General features: G+C 40.6%; 1 protein-coding gene across 1 annotated transcript; it reads right to left on the bottom strand.

Moving 5' to 3' along the window:
• Window positions 1-86: 86 nt before the first annotated feature.
• On the bottom strand, window positions 87-17146 carry TOX4 (TOX high mobility group box family member 4). The gene is made up of 9 exons (XM_044230488.1): window positions 17051-17146; window positions 16775-16843; window positions 8559-8801; window positions 7417-7677; window positions 6835-7065; window positions 4607-4687; window positions 3364-4107; window positions 1472-1635; window positions 87-818 (listed from the first exon to the last, which is right to left on the bottom strand). Exons 1-9 carry the CDS (start codon window positions 17054-17056, stop codon window positions 758-760), a joined length of 1860 nt encoding a protein of 619 aa, XP_044086423.1. The 5' UTR covers window positions 17057-17146; the 3' UTR covers window positions 87-757.
• Window positions 17147-17310: the final 164 nt, after the last annotated feature.

The raw sequence follows: 17310 nt of genomic DNA, 5'->3' as shown, positions 1-17310 counted from the left end.
TTAGCATATACATTATGTAAGTGAAAACACCTCTAGACTTTATAAAAGATATTTCATCAAACAAAACTAACACAACTTCATTAGACTTTGGTAAAACCTCTTGTATTAAGGATATAGACTTCTGCCTTTTACACTCATAAACTGTGATAAATCCAAGGAGGATCATGGACTACAGAAATAACATTATTTGAAAAGAGAAATAAATAAGAACCCCCCCCCCCCAGGCGATGGTATTTTCCCTATAGCCTGGGTGCTTGCTCTGTTGAAAACTTTTGTTCTCAAAGCAGGTTTATGTGTGATAGCAGTTGTTCCTGTTTAAGAGATAACCTTTAATGCAGTTTTTCATCCCCTTTAAAATGGATGCACACAGCGTTTTAGCCTAGGTTCAAAACCGAGTATTCTCCCATCATTTTAATAATTGTTTAGGCATGTTCTATGACAATTATCCCGTTTCCTCAAACAACCCCCCACCAGCACCACCTATATTTTGCTTGTTCATATTCCCTTCACCCTTTTCTCTCCTATTATCACTGGTATCTCTGTACTTTAAAGTAAAAAGCAGTTCCAGATTACAGCTAACTCAATAGCTTTGCTCCAAAGTATGGCCCCTGCTGAAGAGACAGAAAAGGGAAGAAGCATAAGGACCATCATGGGTTGAAATCAGGCACTACCAGAAGCCCAGCTTTTCTTTTTAAAAAGAGGCTCTTAGACATGTTTCCAGCAGATAAGTCTTGACTGGCTTGGAGAACAGGAAGGACTACTTCACAAATACCACTGTGTTTGAATTTCTAGAAGCCACCCAGGCCAAGAAGACATCCCTAAGAGAGAAGAGATACACATAAACTTAGAATTATATCCTAGTCTTTTGGAATTCTGTCTTAAATATTAAATAGCTCCATTAAGATGAAATGATATCACTCAGTATGAATTTAAGAGCAGTGGGTCTTAAGTTTAGCAATCCTGATTTACTGAAGCAGATTTGACTTGGGAAAATACCAATACTTTCATATATAGAGGTAAATTCCAGGAAAACTGGGGAGATGGGCAAAATCTTCAGAACTTCTCTTGCCTCTACCACCCACCCCTTCCTTCTCCTGTCACACTTAGCATAATGGTCCTGCTCAAATTCGAATTCCTTGAGTAGCTAGATTTGTGCTAAGGAGAGAAGCTAAGCTAATATCCATAGTCACTAACAGCTTAAGGTGTTAAAATATTTTTAAAAGAGCATATGTAACTGAATGTAATGTAATCAAAAAGCAAAAACTGCTGATTATGTCATCTTTGTCTATGAGGCAAATGTAAGTTCTTTTTAAGCAGAGGAAGCTTTTCTAGTCTCTATAATCAGATACACATAAAGCAATCTAGTCTACCTAAGGTCAGGTGATGCTGATTATATACTCAGGATTACCCTTTTTGCCAACAGTTAATTTAGGAGTACCTGAATTGTAAGAAGGGGAAACTAAAAGCTCACCTGCAGTGCTTGACCACACATTCATTGCTGCAGTACTCATTGTCCCAGTCCTTACTCACAACAGGAGGGTTCTCACAACCGGACCTCACACATCGAGGCTGGGGTGAGAGTGTCACAGGAGACCCACTCACCAATTCAACATCCATTTGAGAAGGAGACTCAACCTATGAGAGGAAGAGAGCACCAAAAAGACAAATTAGATTGCTACTTACTTTGGGTTTTTAAAATTTTGTTTATTTGGCAGAGAGGGAACACAAGCAGGGGCAGAGGGGGGGAGAAGCAGGCTCCCCACCAAGCAGGGAGTGCAATGTGGGGCCCGATCCCAGGACTCTGGGATCATGACTTGAGCTGAAGACAAATGCTCAACAACTGAGTCACCCAGGCACCCTCCACTTTTTTTTTTTTTTAAAAGATGTGATTTGTCTCTGTCAAATAAATCACATCTTTAAAAAAAAAAAAAAAAAAAAGTGGAGGGCGCCTGGGTGGCTCAGTGGGTTAAGCCGCTGCCTTCGGCTCAGGTCATGATCTCAGGGTCCTGGGATTGAGTCCCGCATCGGAGCCTGCTTCCTCCTCTCTCTCTCTGCCTGCTTGTGATCTCTGTCAAATAAATAAAATCTAAAAAAAAAATAAATAAAAGATGTGATTTGTCAGAGCACAAGCAGGGGCCACAGCAGGCAGAGGGAGAACCAGGCTCCCTGCTGAGCAAGGGGCCCAACATGGGACTCAATCCCAGGACACTGGGATCATGATCTGAGCTAAAGGCAGATGCTTAACCAATTGAGTCATCCAGAGATCACAGGGGGGCAGAGTTTTTTATAAAAGAGTTCCTGGTTTCCCCCTCTATATGCAGCTTTAGACTGACAAAGATTCTTCCAGTTGGAGGAATGCTAGCTAGTACTCCTTAACTTTAACCCACTGAGCCACCCAGATGCCCCAGTACTCCTCAATTTTAATCTTATTACTGACTTTATTCCAAACTTGAATAATACTCCTGAAAATGTCCAAAGTATGGTGTGAGTAGAGGCTGGATTACTTCAACTAGGATTGGAAGGGCTAAGAGAAGATAAAATGCACCATTAGAAAAAAGGAAAAAGACCTTGGGGGGGGGTCACAGTTTCCAGTTGACAGGGGTTATTTTTCTTTAAATGATTGCTTCATTAATTGTGGATCGGGAGTCTCAAAGCAGGCCCATATTTTATTTAAAAAGACTATTGGTGGGGCGCCTGCCTGCGTGGCTCAGTGGGTTATGCCTCTACCTTCAGCTCAGGTCATGATCTCAGGGTCCTGGGATCAAGCCCCGAATTGGGCTCTCTGCTCAGCAGGGAGCCTGCTTCCCCCTCTCTCTCTGCCTGCCTCTCTCTTCCTACTTGTGATTTCTCTCTTTGTCAAATAAATAAATAAAATCTTAAATAAAGAGACTATTGGTCATGTAGATTAAAACTAGGGTAACTGGCATCAGTTTATGTCTCTTTGGAAAGACTCCATGATATGAACCATTTTTTTTCAACCTGTCCATCCCCCACCTAAAACATTAAGCCAACCAGCAGAGATGTAGGAAAAACTGAAGAATATCTATTTCCAAAGTTGAGGATCCTTGGATAGACCCCTCTGAAAAAATAACTCTATGCTCCGGCTGTATCCTTTTGCGTAGAACTGCAATAGGACTTTTGTGTAGTTAAGTGGTCTGGGACAGACCACCTTCCTAAATGTTTCTCACCAAGAACACTACAGATTATCATGGGTAGTTAAAGTCACAGTTGCAGGGGACTCCTACTACAGGAACTTCTGGCTGCCAGACATTAAATGCTAGTACCAACCCCCACTTTAACTGGGTCAACCAAAATAATTCTACCTTTCCACTGGTCTGGAGAAAGACTTGAAAATAGGCTCACCTCAGGAACTACATCTGTGATCATCTCACAGATTGTCTCAGGAGAAGTTTCCTCCACTGTATGGGCCTCGGGGCTGTTGTTTACAGGCCGCTCAGGACTACTTTCCACAGCTGGTGGGACTAAGGTCGTCTGCATTTTCAGAGTGGGTGGGGGCACAATCTTGATCTGCAGAGGTGGCGGCTGTTGCTGTAAATTGATTCGAACTTTCTGAGGTGGAGGCTGTTGCATGGCCTGAAGTGGGGGAGGCTGCTGCAGAATGGTCACCTGCTGTTGAGTGGGGGGCTGAGGCATCTGTTGCAGTGGAGGGGGTTGAAGTCGGGGTGGAGGCAGTTGCATAGAAGCAGCGGCTGCTGCTGCTGCCTGCAACACTGAGCGAGTGACAATTTGGGCTTGTTGACTGGGCTGGATAGTGGCTGTACTGGTTTGGCCTAGTTGGATCCCCCGGGAGGTCACCACTGTGGCTGGGATAACAGTAACCATCCCTCCTTGAGACATAGTAATAGAAGAGGGCAACATCTGTTTGGTAATAATCAACTTGGTGATATTGGGCTGACCCCCAGCCCCAGAAGATGCCTGGTTTGCCACATACGAGGAAAGAGTGGAGTTAACAACAATGGAAGGGGAAAGGGCAGGGGGCTCTGTTGAGGCTGGTGCTGGAGATGCTGGGTCAACAGTAGCCATAGGAGGTGGAGATGGAGTCTGTGACGGTGGCACTGGATCCAATTCTACTGTTTCCACAGTGGCCTAAAAGACCCAAAAGAAATAAAGACAGCCATTGGGAAATTTATTCTCTTCCCCAGAACATATTCACTCTAATCACCTCCCAAGAAAAGATACATCACAGAGTGGGAGGAAGAAAAGAACTCTGGGAGTAAACAATGGAGTAATTGTAAATAATGGAGATAAACTCAAAAAGACGAACTGGTAGGGTTTGTGACAGAAACAATAGGAAACCTGTTACATACTTTTAAGCTTTTTTTTTTTTTTTCTTTTTTTTTTTCCAATTTATTTATTTTCAGAAAAACAGTATTCATTATTTTTTCACCACACCAAGTGCTCCATGCAAGCTGTGCCCTCTATAATACCCACCACCTGGTACCCCAACCTCCCACCCCCCCTACTTTTAAGCTTTTAATACAACATAAAATTATCAGGTCCCACAGGTTTTTGGTAGTATTTACTTCTTGTAACTGCTAATAAACAGCTCCAAAAATCTTTTTATTGCTTTAAGTAGCCCTCTTACCTGACATTCTTGATTGTCTTTATATGCAGCCAGAGCCTTCAGATACTCTTTCTTGGCAGCTTCAGTTTTCCTCTTATACACCTACAGGAAAGGGAGAGACTGTTTAAAAAGTCCCCATACTCCTAGAAAAGACTAATAATTCTCTATTACTTATCAACGAATGACAGTTCATCTCAGTTAAATACTGACATAACTCTTTTGAGTGAATATACTTCTGGACGCTAGTAATCAAGACAGTCTCCATAGTCGACTCTACAGGGACCATGCATCTGAAAGTCAAACAATCAGCAAGTCTTGCCAGAACAACGATGCTTCCAGAGTTAACACCAACCCATGCCCACTTTTATAACAAAAAAAAAAAAAAAAAAAATCTCAGATCCAAACACTATATAAGATCAATAGTCTGCTTAGCCTGTCACTGTGTCTAATGAGTATACATACTCTCCCTTAAGGAATGTGGCAAATTATCTGCAATGATGGCCCCAAGAATTCCTCCCATCTTGTGAACTTTTTCTTCCATCAAGGGCTGAAACCTATTTCCCTGTCTTTGAATCTGGGATAGCTCTATGAACTGCTTTGACCATAAGAAGATGGCTAAAGTGACAGGCCTTGCTCTAAGCCTGCCATGCTATAAGGAAGCCAGTCTGGCCTTCTGAAGGATGAGAGGCCATGTGAATGAGCAGGAAAGCCAACAAGTAGCACCAAATGTCACACATAGGAGCAAGGTCACTTTGCCATAACAGCTGTCATTTGACTATAACCACAAGAATGAGCCCAGGCAAGAACATCAGAAAAACCATCTAATCGGGGCGCCTGGGTGGCTCAGTGGGTTTAGCCTCTGACTTCGGCTCGAGTCATGATCTCAGGGTCCTGGGATCGAGTCCCGCGTCGGACTTTCTGCTTGGCAGGGTGCCTGCCTCTCTGCCTACTTGTGATCTCTCTCTGTCAAATAAAATCTTAAAAACAAAACAAAACAAAACCATCTAATCAATTCACATTATCATGAGAAACAATAAACTGCCATTATTTAAAGCTATTAAATTTGTGGTCTGTTGAGCAGCAATAAAAGCTATAAGTTACAAATTTCAGCTTTTTGTTCCAAATATTAAGTAGCAGACTCACTTTGATCCAAGACCTGGGGAGTCTAAGGCAATGTTAACTATAGCCATCTTCAGTATTAATTGTATTGTATCTTTACATGGTATAATCTTTCTTTCTTTCTTTAGAACAAAGGAGAGAGGAATAGTAGTGAGGGAGGGGCGAGGGGGAGAAAGGGAGAGAAAGAATCTTAAGCAGGCTTCACACAAAGTGTGGAGCCCAAGGTGGGATTCAATCTCATGATCCTGAGATGCAGGAGCTGAAACCAAGATTTGGATGCTTAAGCCAAATGAGCCACCCAGGTGCCCCTATTTTTTAAATCCATATTAAATTTAGAGAGTTAACTATAGTTAACTATAGTTTTTTTTTTTTTTTAAAGATTTTATTTATTTATTTGACAGACAGAGATTACAAATAGGCAGAGAGGCAGGCAGAGAGAGAGAGAGGAGGAAGCAGGCTCCCTGCTGAGCAGAGAGCCCGATGCGGGGCTCGATCCCAGGACCCTGGGATCATGACCTGAGCCGAAGGCAGAGGCTTTAACCCACTGAGCCACTCAGGCGCCCCATTAACTATAGTTTTTAAGTTTATACTAGGACAATAAGAAAACCATAAACTAAAAAGTCTAAATTCAGACTGAGGCTAGTAGATCTTAGAGATGCAATTTACAAGGAATGGCCTAATTTTACAGATGTTGTAAAATGTAAAAATGTAAAAAGTGGTGTTTAAATTAGATTTCAGTGTTTTTATAAACATTGTTAATAGCTTTTAGATGTGCATTCTGGATTCAGTGGATGGCTGTAACTTTTAAGGCAAAGTATGTTATGTGAATGCTACTTAAAAAAGTTGATACTGGGGGCACCTGGGTGGCTCAGTTGGTTAAGTGACTGCCTTTGGCTCAGGTCATGATCCCAGAGTCCTGGGATCGAGCCCTGAGTCAGGCTCCTTCCTCAGCGGGGAGTCTACTTCTTCCTCTCCCTCTGCCTGCTTGTGCTGTCAAATAAATAAAATCTTTTAAAAAAAGATATTAAATAAGAACTTAAAAAGTTAAAAGAAAACTTAAGTTTTTTATCCCCTTACTTAAAAACTTCTAGGACATTCACTACCCACTAGTCCCTCCATGTTTTGTTCACCTGTTTTTGCTCTTCTCCAAGACTATCCCACATGGAGGCCACAATTTTTGAAACCTCCCCAAAAGTGGCATTGGGATTCTGTCCCTTGATGGCAGCCTGTGTATCACGGAAGAATAAAGCATATGCTGAAACTGGCTTCTGAGGTTCATTAGGGTCTTTCTTTTTTCTCTTCTTTGGGGCCTTCTGCTTTTTTCCTGCTTCCACCACAACTGTCTTCTGGCTGGGAAGTTGCTGCAAGGGAGAAAACAGAGGATTACAAAAGGAAATAAGGAAGTGTCATGTCTGGAGAACTGTAAGAAAAGGACTTTTATGTGGGGGAACTAACTAGGCACATGGATGGAATTTTCAGAAATGCTAAAAAGACGCAATAGGATTAAGACATTAGTAAAGTATGTGAGGACCAATTAGAATGGGGATTGGGAAAAGCATTATAAACTGTAGATTGAGAGGCAGGACCCCATACCCAGAAAAAAGCAGAGGAGATGGCAGGGCAGGAGCAAATAATACTGAGTAGGCGCTGTATGCCAAGAGTTTTATCCCAGAATATCATGGCAGATTTGATTTTGGCAGGGAATGCCTCACCCTCCGGAAATCCTCAACACCATCCTCATGAAGTGAACTAGTAGGTGAAGGGGTGGTTGAAAGACGATCCTCAGGTGACTGGGCAGGTGGCAAGATGGTGCCACCCCCTAAGCTCAAACCAAGTTGAGAACTCAGTTCTGACTGATCAATGGTGGTCAACTGGCTATGCCCCATCAAGCCAGATGTCATGTCTGTCATTGGTACATCAATTGTAACAGGTGGGTTGGCACTATACTGAGTTCCTATAGAATGGTCCAAGTCCTGAGAGAAGCAGAAGGACTAATTAAACACTAAATATTAAAAAACACCACTCTTTCCCCCCACTGAATTCAGGACAGTTTATAACCTTTGCTTACCCAGACTGCATCATCATTTAAAGACTAAACATCAAATATTCATATAAACTATATTAAGCTTTTTAGTAAAGTACAGAAATTATTAAAATCAACTTTTGTACTGAAAAGCCTGTTCTAAAATAATGAAAAATAACCAGAGAAGTTTTAATTATGGACAAGTTGAAAGGACAAATAAATTATTCAGTAATCTGGAGGTAGTGATGACACACAGGGTAAAGAAAAACTTCCTTCCTGTACTCTCCTACAATAATGGTTTTTAAAATTGCAACACACAGGCAATCAAGAGTAGGCCAGTGTTAGAGATTTTTGGCACCAAACATAGTGTGAAGATGTGCTACTGATGAAATGTGCTGGAAGCCCAATACACCCGATTTATAACATACTAATTCACAATTAATACATTTGGTTCGGCCTGGGTTTGAATAACTCTCAACATGCCGGCTATCACACTCACATTTTCTTTACACACATTTTAATCTTAGGATGTGATGGCAATTATAGGTGAAAAAACCACCCTCCCCTATCACAATCCTTTTCATATCTGGGTGAACACTGGACATTTCATGATTTTAAATCATTTTTCAAATAGAATTGACTCAAATGATAAATATCCTTCAGGGGAAATGAAGACTTCATTTCCCCTGAAGGCTCCCCTGTGAGCCTTTAAACACAGAATGAGAACCAAGTAATATCCAAGTGTAGTAGGGAAGAGAGAGTCACTTTTATCTCCCGTACCACCACCAAGCCCAGGAGCTTGGGTAAATTTGATAATGTCTTGCCCCTTACCATGGTCAAGCCCCCACTCAGGAGCCCCCCGCCCTGCTCCATCAAGCCATGGGTCATGCCCACAGGCATGTCCAATGTCTGGACCCCATATTGGGCTGAAAAGCTGCCATCCTGAGAGGAGGAGGGGTCTGCCAGGTCATCAAAGTGGCCAACCACATCTGAGACAGCCAGTGAGGGATCAGAATCCAAAGAGATAGGTGGGATTTCAAATTCCTCATCTCCCAAGCTTGGTGTATGGAATGTCTGTAGGGGGAAAAAAGGGAAAAAAAAGTTAGTTGTAAGAGAAGGAACTGCATATTGCTAAGTGGAGAACATGGCTGGGTACTGGAGTTTCTTAGCATACCTCTGGATCCTATTTTTGTTACCAATTTATTAGGACCTATTTAATTTCACAAATAAACCTCTCTCTTTTTTTTTTTTTTAATTTTATTTTTTCAGTGTTCCAAGATTCATTGTTTATGCACCACACCCAATGCTCCATGCAATACATACCCACCTTAATAACCACCACCAGGTTCACCTAACCCTCCACCTGCCTTAAACCACTCTTCTTCTTAATAGCCTTGGTCATACGGCATATACAAGGCTGCCAAAATCAATTACAGTTTTCAGTTTCTTATCTTTGCCATCTCAGTTGTCCTATCATGCTTATTGTTTTAACGAGTGACTCTTTTTCAGCAATGTTAGTAAGGACCCAGTCTTTATAAATTGTTTTGCCCACTATGTTTAAAAACTCTCAAAACATTCCAATTGACAACAGTTATTTTGCAGTTATACCCTGAATTATTAGACAACAGAAATTCATTGTCAACTAGACAATTACACTTTTTTGACTACTGTTTTTAGGTTCCTTTGACACAAATTCTAAAATGTACTGTCATAGGAACAATATCCTCTTCTAAGGTATCTACACTTAAGAGTTCCATCTTAGAAATCATGACATTAACAACAAATAAGGTTACCATTTGTACAGCATTTTTGGAAAACACAACAAAGTCAAGGTTAATACTGAGCAGAAAAATCTTCATTAAGAGCTACAGCCAGGGGCACCTGTGTGGCTCAGTGGGTTAAGCCTCTGCCTTCGGCTCAGGTCATGATCCCAGGGTCCTGGGATCGAGCCCCACATGGGGCTCTCTGCTCAGCAGGGAGCCTGCTTTCTCCTCTCTCTCTCTCTCTGCCTGCCTCTCTGTCTACTTGTGATCTCTGTCTGTCAAATAAATAAATAAAAAATCTTTAAAAAAAAAAAAAAAAAAAGAGCTACAGCCAAAAGGCAAACTGGTTCTCTAACTTTCTTAGTCTTGCTCTCACAGAGCCTTTTCTGCAACAGAGGAAGAAAAAGATTACTCCAGCTAGCCATAAAACTCAATTCCTTCCTTGAATTCAACTACAGTAACAGAATTGTTCTATATGGAATGGGTGAACATTCAAGGAGCTAAAAGACCAATGTCTGACAGTAAATGCTACAGTTCCTTTTTGACACTAAAAAACTAAAATGGCAACATCTGTAGCAAGAGCATTATCTCTTATAAGAGACTTTGCAAGAGACTTTGATGTCAGAGATGTATGGGTTCAAGTTCCAACTCCGTCAATTACTAAAGGACTCTGAAGGGGTCTTCCTCATCTATAAAATGAGAGTTGTAACAGTACTCTCCTTATATTGTTATTTTAATAACTATTAATCATTGCTATAATAATGTCAACATCCTAATTATTATTAATTTATGACCTGGTAATCAGTTATAGATAATTAGAATTTTAGAAACTTTAAATTCAGTCAACCTATCACAATGGTATAGTAAATATCAACTGATTCAGACCAAATTCAGTAATTACCCACATTTTCCCCCCATGATTAAACAATGCATCCTTTAAAAGTTCCTCAAGGTTATTATAGGTCCAGAAAGGGTCTCATTAATATCGCCATATTTAGGGGCACCTGGGTGGCTCAGATGGTTAAGCTTCTGCCTTCAGCTCAGGTGATGATCTCCAGTTCCTAGGATGGAGCCCCATGTCAGGCTCCCAGGTCAGTGGGGAGTCTGGTTCTTCCTCTCCCCCTGCTTGTGCTCTCTCTTAAATGAATAAATAAAATCTTTTAAAAAAATCACCAAATTTACTTTATTTTATTTTTAAAGTTTTATTTATTTATGTAATTTCTACACCCAACATGGGGCTTGAACTCACAGCCCCAAGGTCAAGAGAGTCGCCTGCTCTTCTGACTGAGCCAGCCAGATGTTCCACCATTTTTATTTTAATGAAGACATTGCTAGAAACAAATTTCCAGCTGGCAGAAACTAGGGAGAAAAAAGGTATGTCTGTGAAATGCCTAATCTCTCTGAATCACATTGGCAAACTGAAAAAAGTTTCCTAAAAAACAAAAAAGATACATATATATATATAAATATCTTGCTTCATTTCTACATTTTCCTTCTTCCAAGATCCTTACTATCTTACTTAACATGGTAAAAAATTTGGTAGTTATGTGAGATGTGACATTAGAGTGGTACAAGGAACAGGAGCAAGCAGTTCTTGATGGGAAAAACTAAAAATCTTCCCAGTAACTGAACTTTTCTCAGTACACAGCTCATGATTCTTGTGTAAAAGTTCTGAACTTGAGGTTCGTGACTCTTTCTGAAATTTCAGTTTAGTTTCATATGAGATTTTTCAAGAGAGAACAAATATTTCTACCAAATTTTCATGCAAACCAAGTTATGGGAATGGGAAAAAGGATCAGGGTAAACATTTACTGTAATAGATTTAATAGTTGTATGATAGGTGTGCCTGGGTGGCTCAGTGGGTTAAAGCCTCTGCCTTCGGCTCGTCATGATCTCAGGGTCCTGGGATGGAGCCCCCCATCAGGCTCTCTGCTCAGGGGGAGTCTGCTTCTTGGACTATCTCTCACTCTCTGATCTCTCTCAAATAAATAAAATCTTTGAAAAAAAAAAAGTTGTATTAAGGGGGTAGGAGAAGAATAAATGAAACAAGATGGGATTGGGAGGGAGACAAACCACAAGTGACTCTTAATCTCACAAAACAGACTGAGGGTTGCTGAGGGGAGGGGGGTTGGGAGAAGGGGGGTGGGGTTATGGACATTGGGGAGGGTATGTGCTATGGTGAGAGCTGTGAAGTGTGTAAACCTGGCGATTCACAGACCTGTACCCCTGGGGATAAAAATATAAAATAAAATAAAATAAAGGAAAAAAGAATGCAAACAAATGTAAAAAAAAAAATAGTTGTATGTTAGTTTTCAATTATTATAAGATACAGAATGTTTTGACAAAGCAAAAGATGCCTATCCTTTTCTGCTTAGCAAAACAAAAAGCAGCTCTGCCAAGATATGAAAATGATACTATTTGGTAAAGAGAACAGGAAAAGTAAAAATTCATATCCAAAACAAGAGACCACTGTTCTGCAAAGGACTACCCTTCATAAACCATCTGGAGTGCTCTCATGGACTACACTAAAAACTCAGACATGCAGAGATTCCATTGTATCAAATTAACAAGGCACTCTTTCTATGCACCACCCCCTGGAATGTGGAAACAGCTTTGTTACTCAGTATCCATAGCTTTAAAGTTGTTTGGGGTGGGGGGACTGTTTTGCTTATTTGTTTCTTCCCTAAGTAAAATAATAGCAATGATCAAGAATACAGAGGGTAAAATACAGGCTAGAATACACACCAGATTCACTCTAAAGCTCTTTTATTACACAAATGATTATGGGGGGAAAACCAATAATGAATATCTAGTTATTTTATTTTAGTGGATCTGCTACATAACTAGATCATACTCTACCACATATAAAACTATAGCAGATAATCAGGTAAAAATAAGTGATTTTGACCCAGGAGAAAACAAGATGATGTAGCTACCATCTCATTCAGGCTTCTTTTCCTTCTCTGTTAAATACTGGGCATTTTGGGGCACCTGGGTGGCTCAGTGGGTTAAGCCGCTGCCTTCAGCTCAGGTCATGATCTCAGGGTCCTGGGATCGAGTCCCACATCGGGCCCTCTGCTCAGCGGGGAGCCTGCTTCCCTCTCTCTCTCTGCCTGCCTCTCCATCTACTTGTGATTTCTCTCTGTCAAATAAATAAATAAAATCTTTAAAAAAAAGAAAAATACTGGGCATTTTTAAGGAAGGAAACAATTTGGAAATTACAGTTTATAAACAAGGATGCTCAGCTATTTAGAGAATGAAACAAAACAAAACAAAACAAAAACATGATTTCCCTCTTTTCCTATTTCCCCATGCCAAAACATACAACCCAGTATTTCTTTAAATACTTTGTGTAGATTACTCATTTTAAAGAAATTTATTTTAATCTAATACCTATTTAGTCCTACTACACCGGTACAACGGGTCATTAAGATAATCTGTTGTTCTTCTTAAAAAATGCTATAGTGAACATTTTAACTATTTAGCTGGAAATAATTAACTGGTTCTAATATTATAAGTACTTTTCCTAATTAAAAATAGATATCTTCATATTATTTCCTGAAAGTGCTGAAAGCACAGTATCACTGTATAAGAGCCAATAAGAATGAGGAAAACAGAAAGATTAAACTCCCTTCAGATAGTACAACTTCCCTGTCTCAAGCAATGCTGTAACACATCTTAAGCATTCCTCTCTGGATACTTACTCCTTAGAAATTTTTAGTAAAGTGTATAGCTCAAAGAATTTTTACATATGTAAACATCCAATTAACCATCACCCAGATCAAAGATAGAGAACTTTTCCATCACTGTAAAGATTCTGTCATACTCCTTCCCAGTCAATATTCTCTCCTTTTCATAACAGGTGCCACTATTCTGATTTCTATTACCATAGTTTCACATTATCTATTCCCTATATTTATTTAAAAAAAATGAACTTATATAGTGTCTATTCTTTTATGTCAGGCTTTTTTCAAATTAAAAATCTGAAATGTATGTATAATATATATGTGATAGATATATGTATATAGATGTATATGTATATGTATCTATATATGTATATGTATATATATGTATATATATCTATATATGTATATATATCTATCACATATATATTATACATACATTTCAGATTTTTAATTTATTTGTCAGAGAGAGAGAGATAGCGAGTGCATGCACAAGCAGGCGGAGTGTCAGGCAGAGGGAGAAGCAGGCTTCCTGCTGAGCAAGGAGCCTGATGTGGGCCTTGATCCCAGGACACTGGGATCATGACCTGAGCCAAAAGCAGACGCTCAACCGACTGAGCCACCCAGGCATGCCAATAATATATTTTTGCGATCACCCAAGGTACATTTATTAGTAGTTCATATTCTTTTTTATGGCTATGTAGTATCTCTTTTTACAAATGTACCAGTTTAGAGACATTTGGGTTGTTTCCAGTGCTAAGCTATTATGAGTAAAGTTGCTGTGAACATACATGTTTTTGGTGAATATACGCATGCAGTTCTCTCATGTTTACATCCAGGAGTAGAACTGCTGGGTCCCAGGGTAGGTATATGTTCGTTTTTAGCAGATACTGTTAGTTTTCCAAAGTAACTGAATCAATTTACACTTCAATCAGAATGGTTAAGAGTTATGTGAATCCTTGCAAAATCTTGTAATTGTGTTTTTAATTTTAGCCATTCTACTGGGTACATAGTCATGCTCGTTATAATTTTTAACTGGTATTCCCCTGATGAGTGATGATGACACTCTTTCATCTGGATACCCTCTTTTGTGAAGTGTGTGTTCAAATCTTCTGCCCATTTTTAAATTGGATTTTTTACTCTACAAGTATTTTATATATCCTGAGTATGTGTCAGGTATGTGTATTAAAATATCTTCTCCCAGTCTATGGTGTACCTATTTAATTTCTTGATGATGTCTTTTGATGAAAACACGTTTCTAATTTCAATGAACTCCAGTTTTTCAATTGTTAGCATTTTTGGACATCTATCTTTTTTTTCTTGCAAGGAAACTCTAAATATCACTTTTTCTTTTTTCTTTTTTTTTTTTTAAGATTTTATTTATTTATTTGACAGAGAGAGATCACAAGTAGGCAGAGGCAGGCAGAGAGAGAGGAAAGGAAGCAGGTCCCCTGCTGAGCAGAGAGCCCGACGTGGGACTCGATCCCAGAACCCTGAGATCATGACCCGAGCCGAAGGCAGTGGCTTAATCCACTGAGCCACCCAGGCGCCCCAAAATATCACTTTTTCTAAAAGAAAAACTTAATATCACCTTTACCTAGTTCTAAGTTATATTAGAGGTGGTTCACAATGAGACCAGGCACAACAAAAACCACAAACCAATTGAAATAAAGGTCAAAAGCAAAAAAAAAAAAAAAAAAAAAAGAGGGGAAGGGACGGTGAAGTTATAATGAGAAGAATTGTTAGCAACAACAAAGACCTAAGCTAAAGGAGGACATTGAAATTTAGTTGTGAGCTTCCTGGCAAAATTGTTTGTTTTTGTTTTGTTTTTTTAATTTCTTCAAGTTATAAAAACACAAACAAAAAAGGACAGACTCAAACCTGGAGAGTTTCTTTATGAGGCCAGTGTGAAATTTACCACAATCTAAATTTAAATGATTCAGAAGAAATTGGCAGTGAGGGGCGCCTGGGTGGCTCAGTCCTTAAGCATCTGCCTTTGGCTCAGGTCATGATCCCAGGGTCCTGGGATTGAGTCCCACATCTGGCTCCCTGCTCAGTGGGAAGCCTGCTTCTCTCTCTCCCACTCTCCCTGTCTGTGTTCTTTCTCTTGCTGTGTCTCTGTCAAATAAATAAATAAATTTTTTTTTAAAAAACGAAAAAAAGAAATTGGCAATGATGCACATTCATGTGGATAAGGTCGATGTGAGATTTGTAACACTCCAAATAATGAAATTAAATCATGGAGATAGCATTCAGAAGAAAATGGCAATGAGACTGGAAAGCATCAAACAGATTAAGTTTTATGTAATTTATAGATTTGTTGTTCATTTGAGCCACACCTTCCCTTCCTTAAGAGAATAACAATAACCAATAATGGCAATAAAGAAATCAAACTATCAATTGTCCCTTTTCAATCTAATTCTCATCCATGAAAATGTTAAGGTTTAATACAGGATAAACCTACTCAACAGCAACTGAGAATTCTTAGGACAAAAAACAAACAAACAAAACTGATGCAAGTGTTTCACATCACTTTAGGGAAAAAAAAGGTACTAAAAATTCTCAAAAAACCTCCCAAATTCTAGAAAGCTCAAGACCAGGAAATTTATTTTTTCTGTTCCAAATCTTACTATTTCACCCTGCCTAAATAAGTTATTTGTGTCTATATTACGACAATATTTGAAGCAAAGCTTTTTCACAGATACTAAAGTACCTCATCATAACCATTACTTCTACTTCACAACATCAAAAGAAACTATTTTTACAGCCATCTGACAGAGAATCTGTGACATACAAAGGTGAAGATACCTGCCCAAACTCTTGAGTCACTGGCAAACAAACACATGTACTCAACTCCATGTTTTCTAGCAACTATTTCCTTTCATCCTGTCATTAGCAAAACAAGCCTATTGGTAAACATAACTACTTAAAAAAAAAAAAAATCCTTGGGGCGCCTGGGTGGCTCAGTGGGTTAAAGCCTCTGCCTTCAGCTCGGGTCATGATCCCAGGATTCTGGGATCGAGCCCCGCATCGGGCTCTCTCCTCGGTGGGGAGCCTGCTTCCTCCTCTCTCTCTCTGCCTGCCTACTTGTGATTTCTGTCTGTCAAATAAGTAAGTAAAATCTTAAAAAAAAAAAAAAATCCTTGAGTAGAAGTTTAAGTGAAACAAAGACCCTGCAACAGAGATAGTTCCAAGAAGAACACATGTTCACAGTTAACCCTTTAAAAGGAAACTCCTCGCTTACCCCAATTTCTTTAGCTGAAGTAATCTTTTCCCGCCGTGACCCACCCCTACCTTGTTGTAGTTATTTCTCCCCAATGAAAGGAAACAATTCCACCCTGTCTTCCAATCCAGAATCACTCTGAAATGGGTTAGCTCTCTCCAAAGTCCTGCTTTTCTGATGACAGCAGCTTCCCGGGCCTTCCCCTTAGTCTTCATAGATTCTGGAAGCAGCTGCCACTGTCCTCTGAACACCAATCGCCGCCCCTAGTTCCCAGCCCCCCCCACCCCGCCCAGGCGTCCTCGCTCTCCTCCCCACCGCCCTACCCCTCCGCGGCTTCAGCCCCCCCCCCTCCCCACAGCGTCGCCAGCTCGTGCTCACCTCGGCCCCTGACAGGAAGGGGTGCGAGGGCCCTGTGATCGTCAAGTAATTGTCATTTCCTCCGGGAAACTGGAAACCAAAAGAAAACCGCGGGGATAAGTTAGGGGGAGTAGGGAACTAGCAAGAGCGAAGGATCTGTCCCCGACATTCTGACAACACTCCCAAACCCGGCTCCCTTCGCCCCTCCCATCAGCAGCCTCTCCGCCCGGCTTCCCGCCTGTTTCGACTCGGTCGGCCGCGCTCTCTCTCCAGCCTTCCTAACGCTCGGGTTCCTACCTCCATCTTCACACAACGGCTACCACCGTCTCAGTTCCCTCATCGCTCCCACCGCCCCCACCGGACTCGAACTGCCGTCACTTCCTCAAGGACGCGCGTCGCTCTCCACTGATTGGAAGGAGCGCAGTGGGGCTGTTGCCGGGAAGGCCGAGAAGACGGAAAGGGTAGCTACCGCCCCCTGGAGCTTGGTGGGATAATGGCAAATAGAAGTGTTGAAAGCGTCCCTGGAGGTGATGTCCGGGTATTACAGTCGCTCCGAC

This window comes from Neovison vison, chromosome 13, assembly GCF_020171115.1.
Source record: "Neovison vison isolate M4711 chromosome 13, ASM_NN_V1, whole genome shotgun sequence".
NCBI lineage: Eukaryota > Metazoa > Chordata > Mammalia > Carnivora > Mustelidae > Neogale > Neogale vison.
The sequence above is the reverse complement of the archived record's forward strand: the minus strand, read 5'-3'. Positions and strand labels throughout refer to the sequence as shown.

What these genes read in the sequence shown, in the direction of transcription:
- TOX4 (XM_044230488.1), bottom strand. An exon ending in CCTTCCTGTCAGGGGCCGAG is followed by an intron (nt 8,802 to 16,774) that starts GTGAGCACGAGC and finishes TTCCCCCTACAG; the next exon opens with ACATTCCATACACCAAGCTT. An exon ending in TTGGAGAAGAGCAAAAACAG is followed by an intron (nt 4,688 to 6,834) that starts GTGAACAAAACA and finishes CCTTTCCTGTAG; the next exon opens with GTGTATAAGAGGAAAACTGA.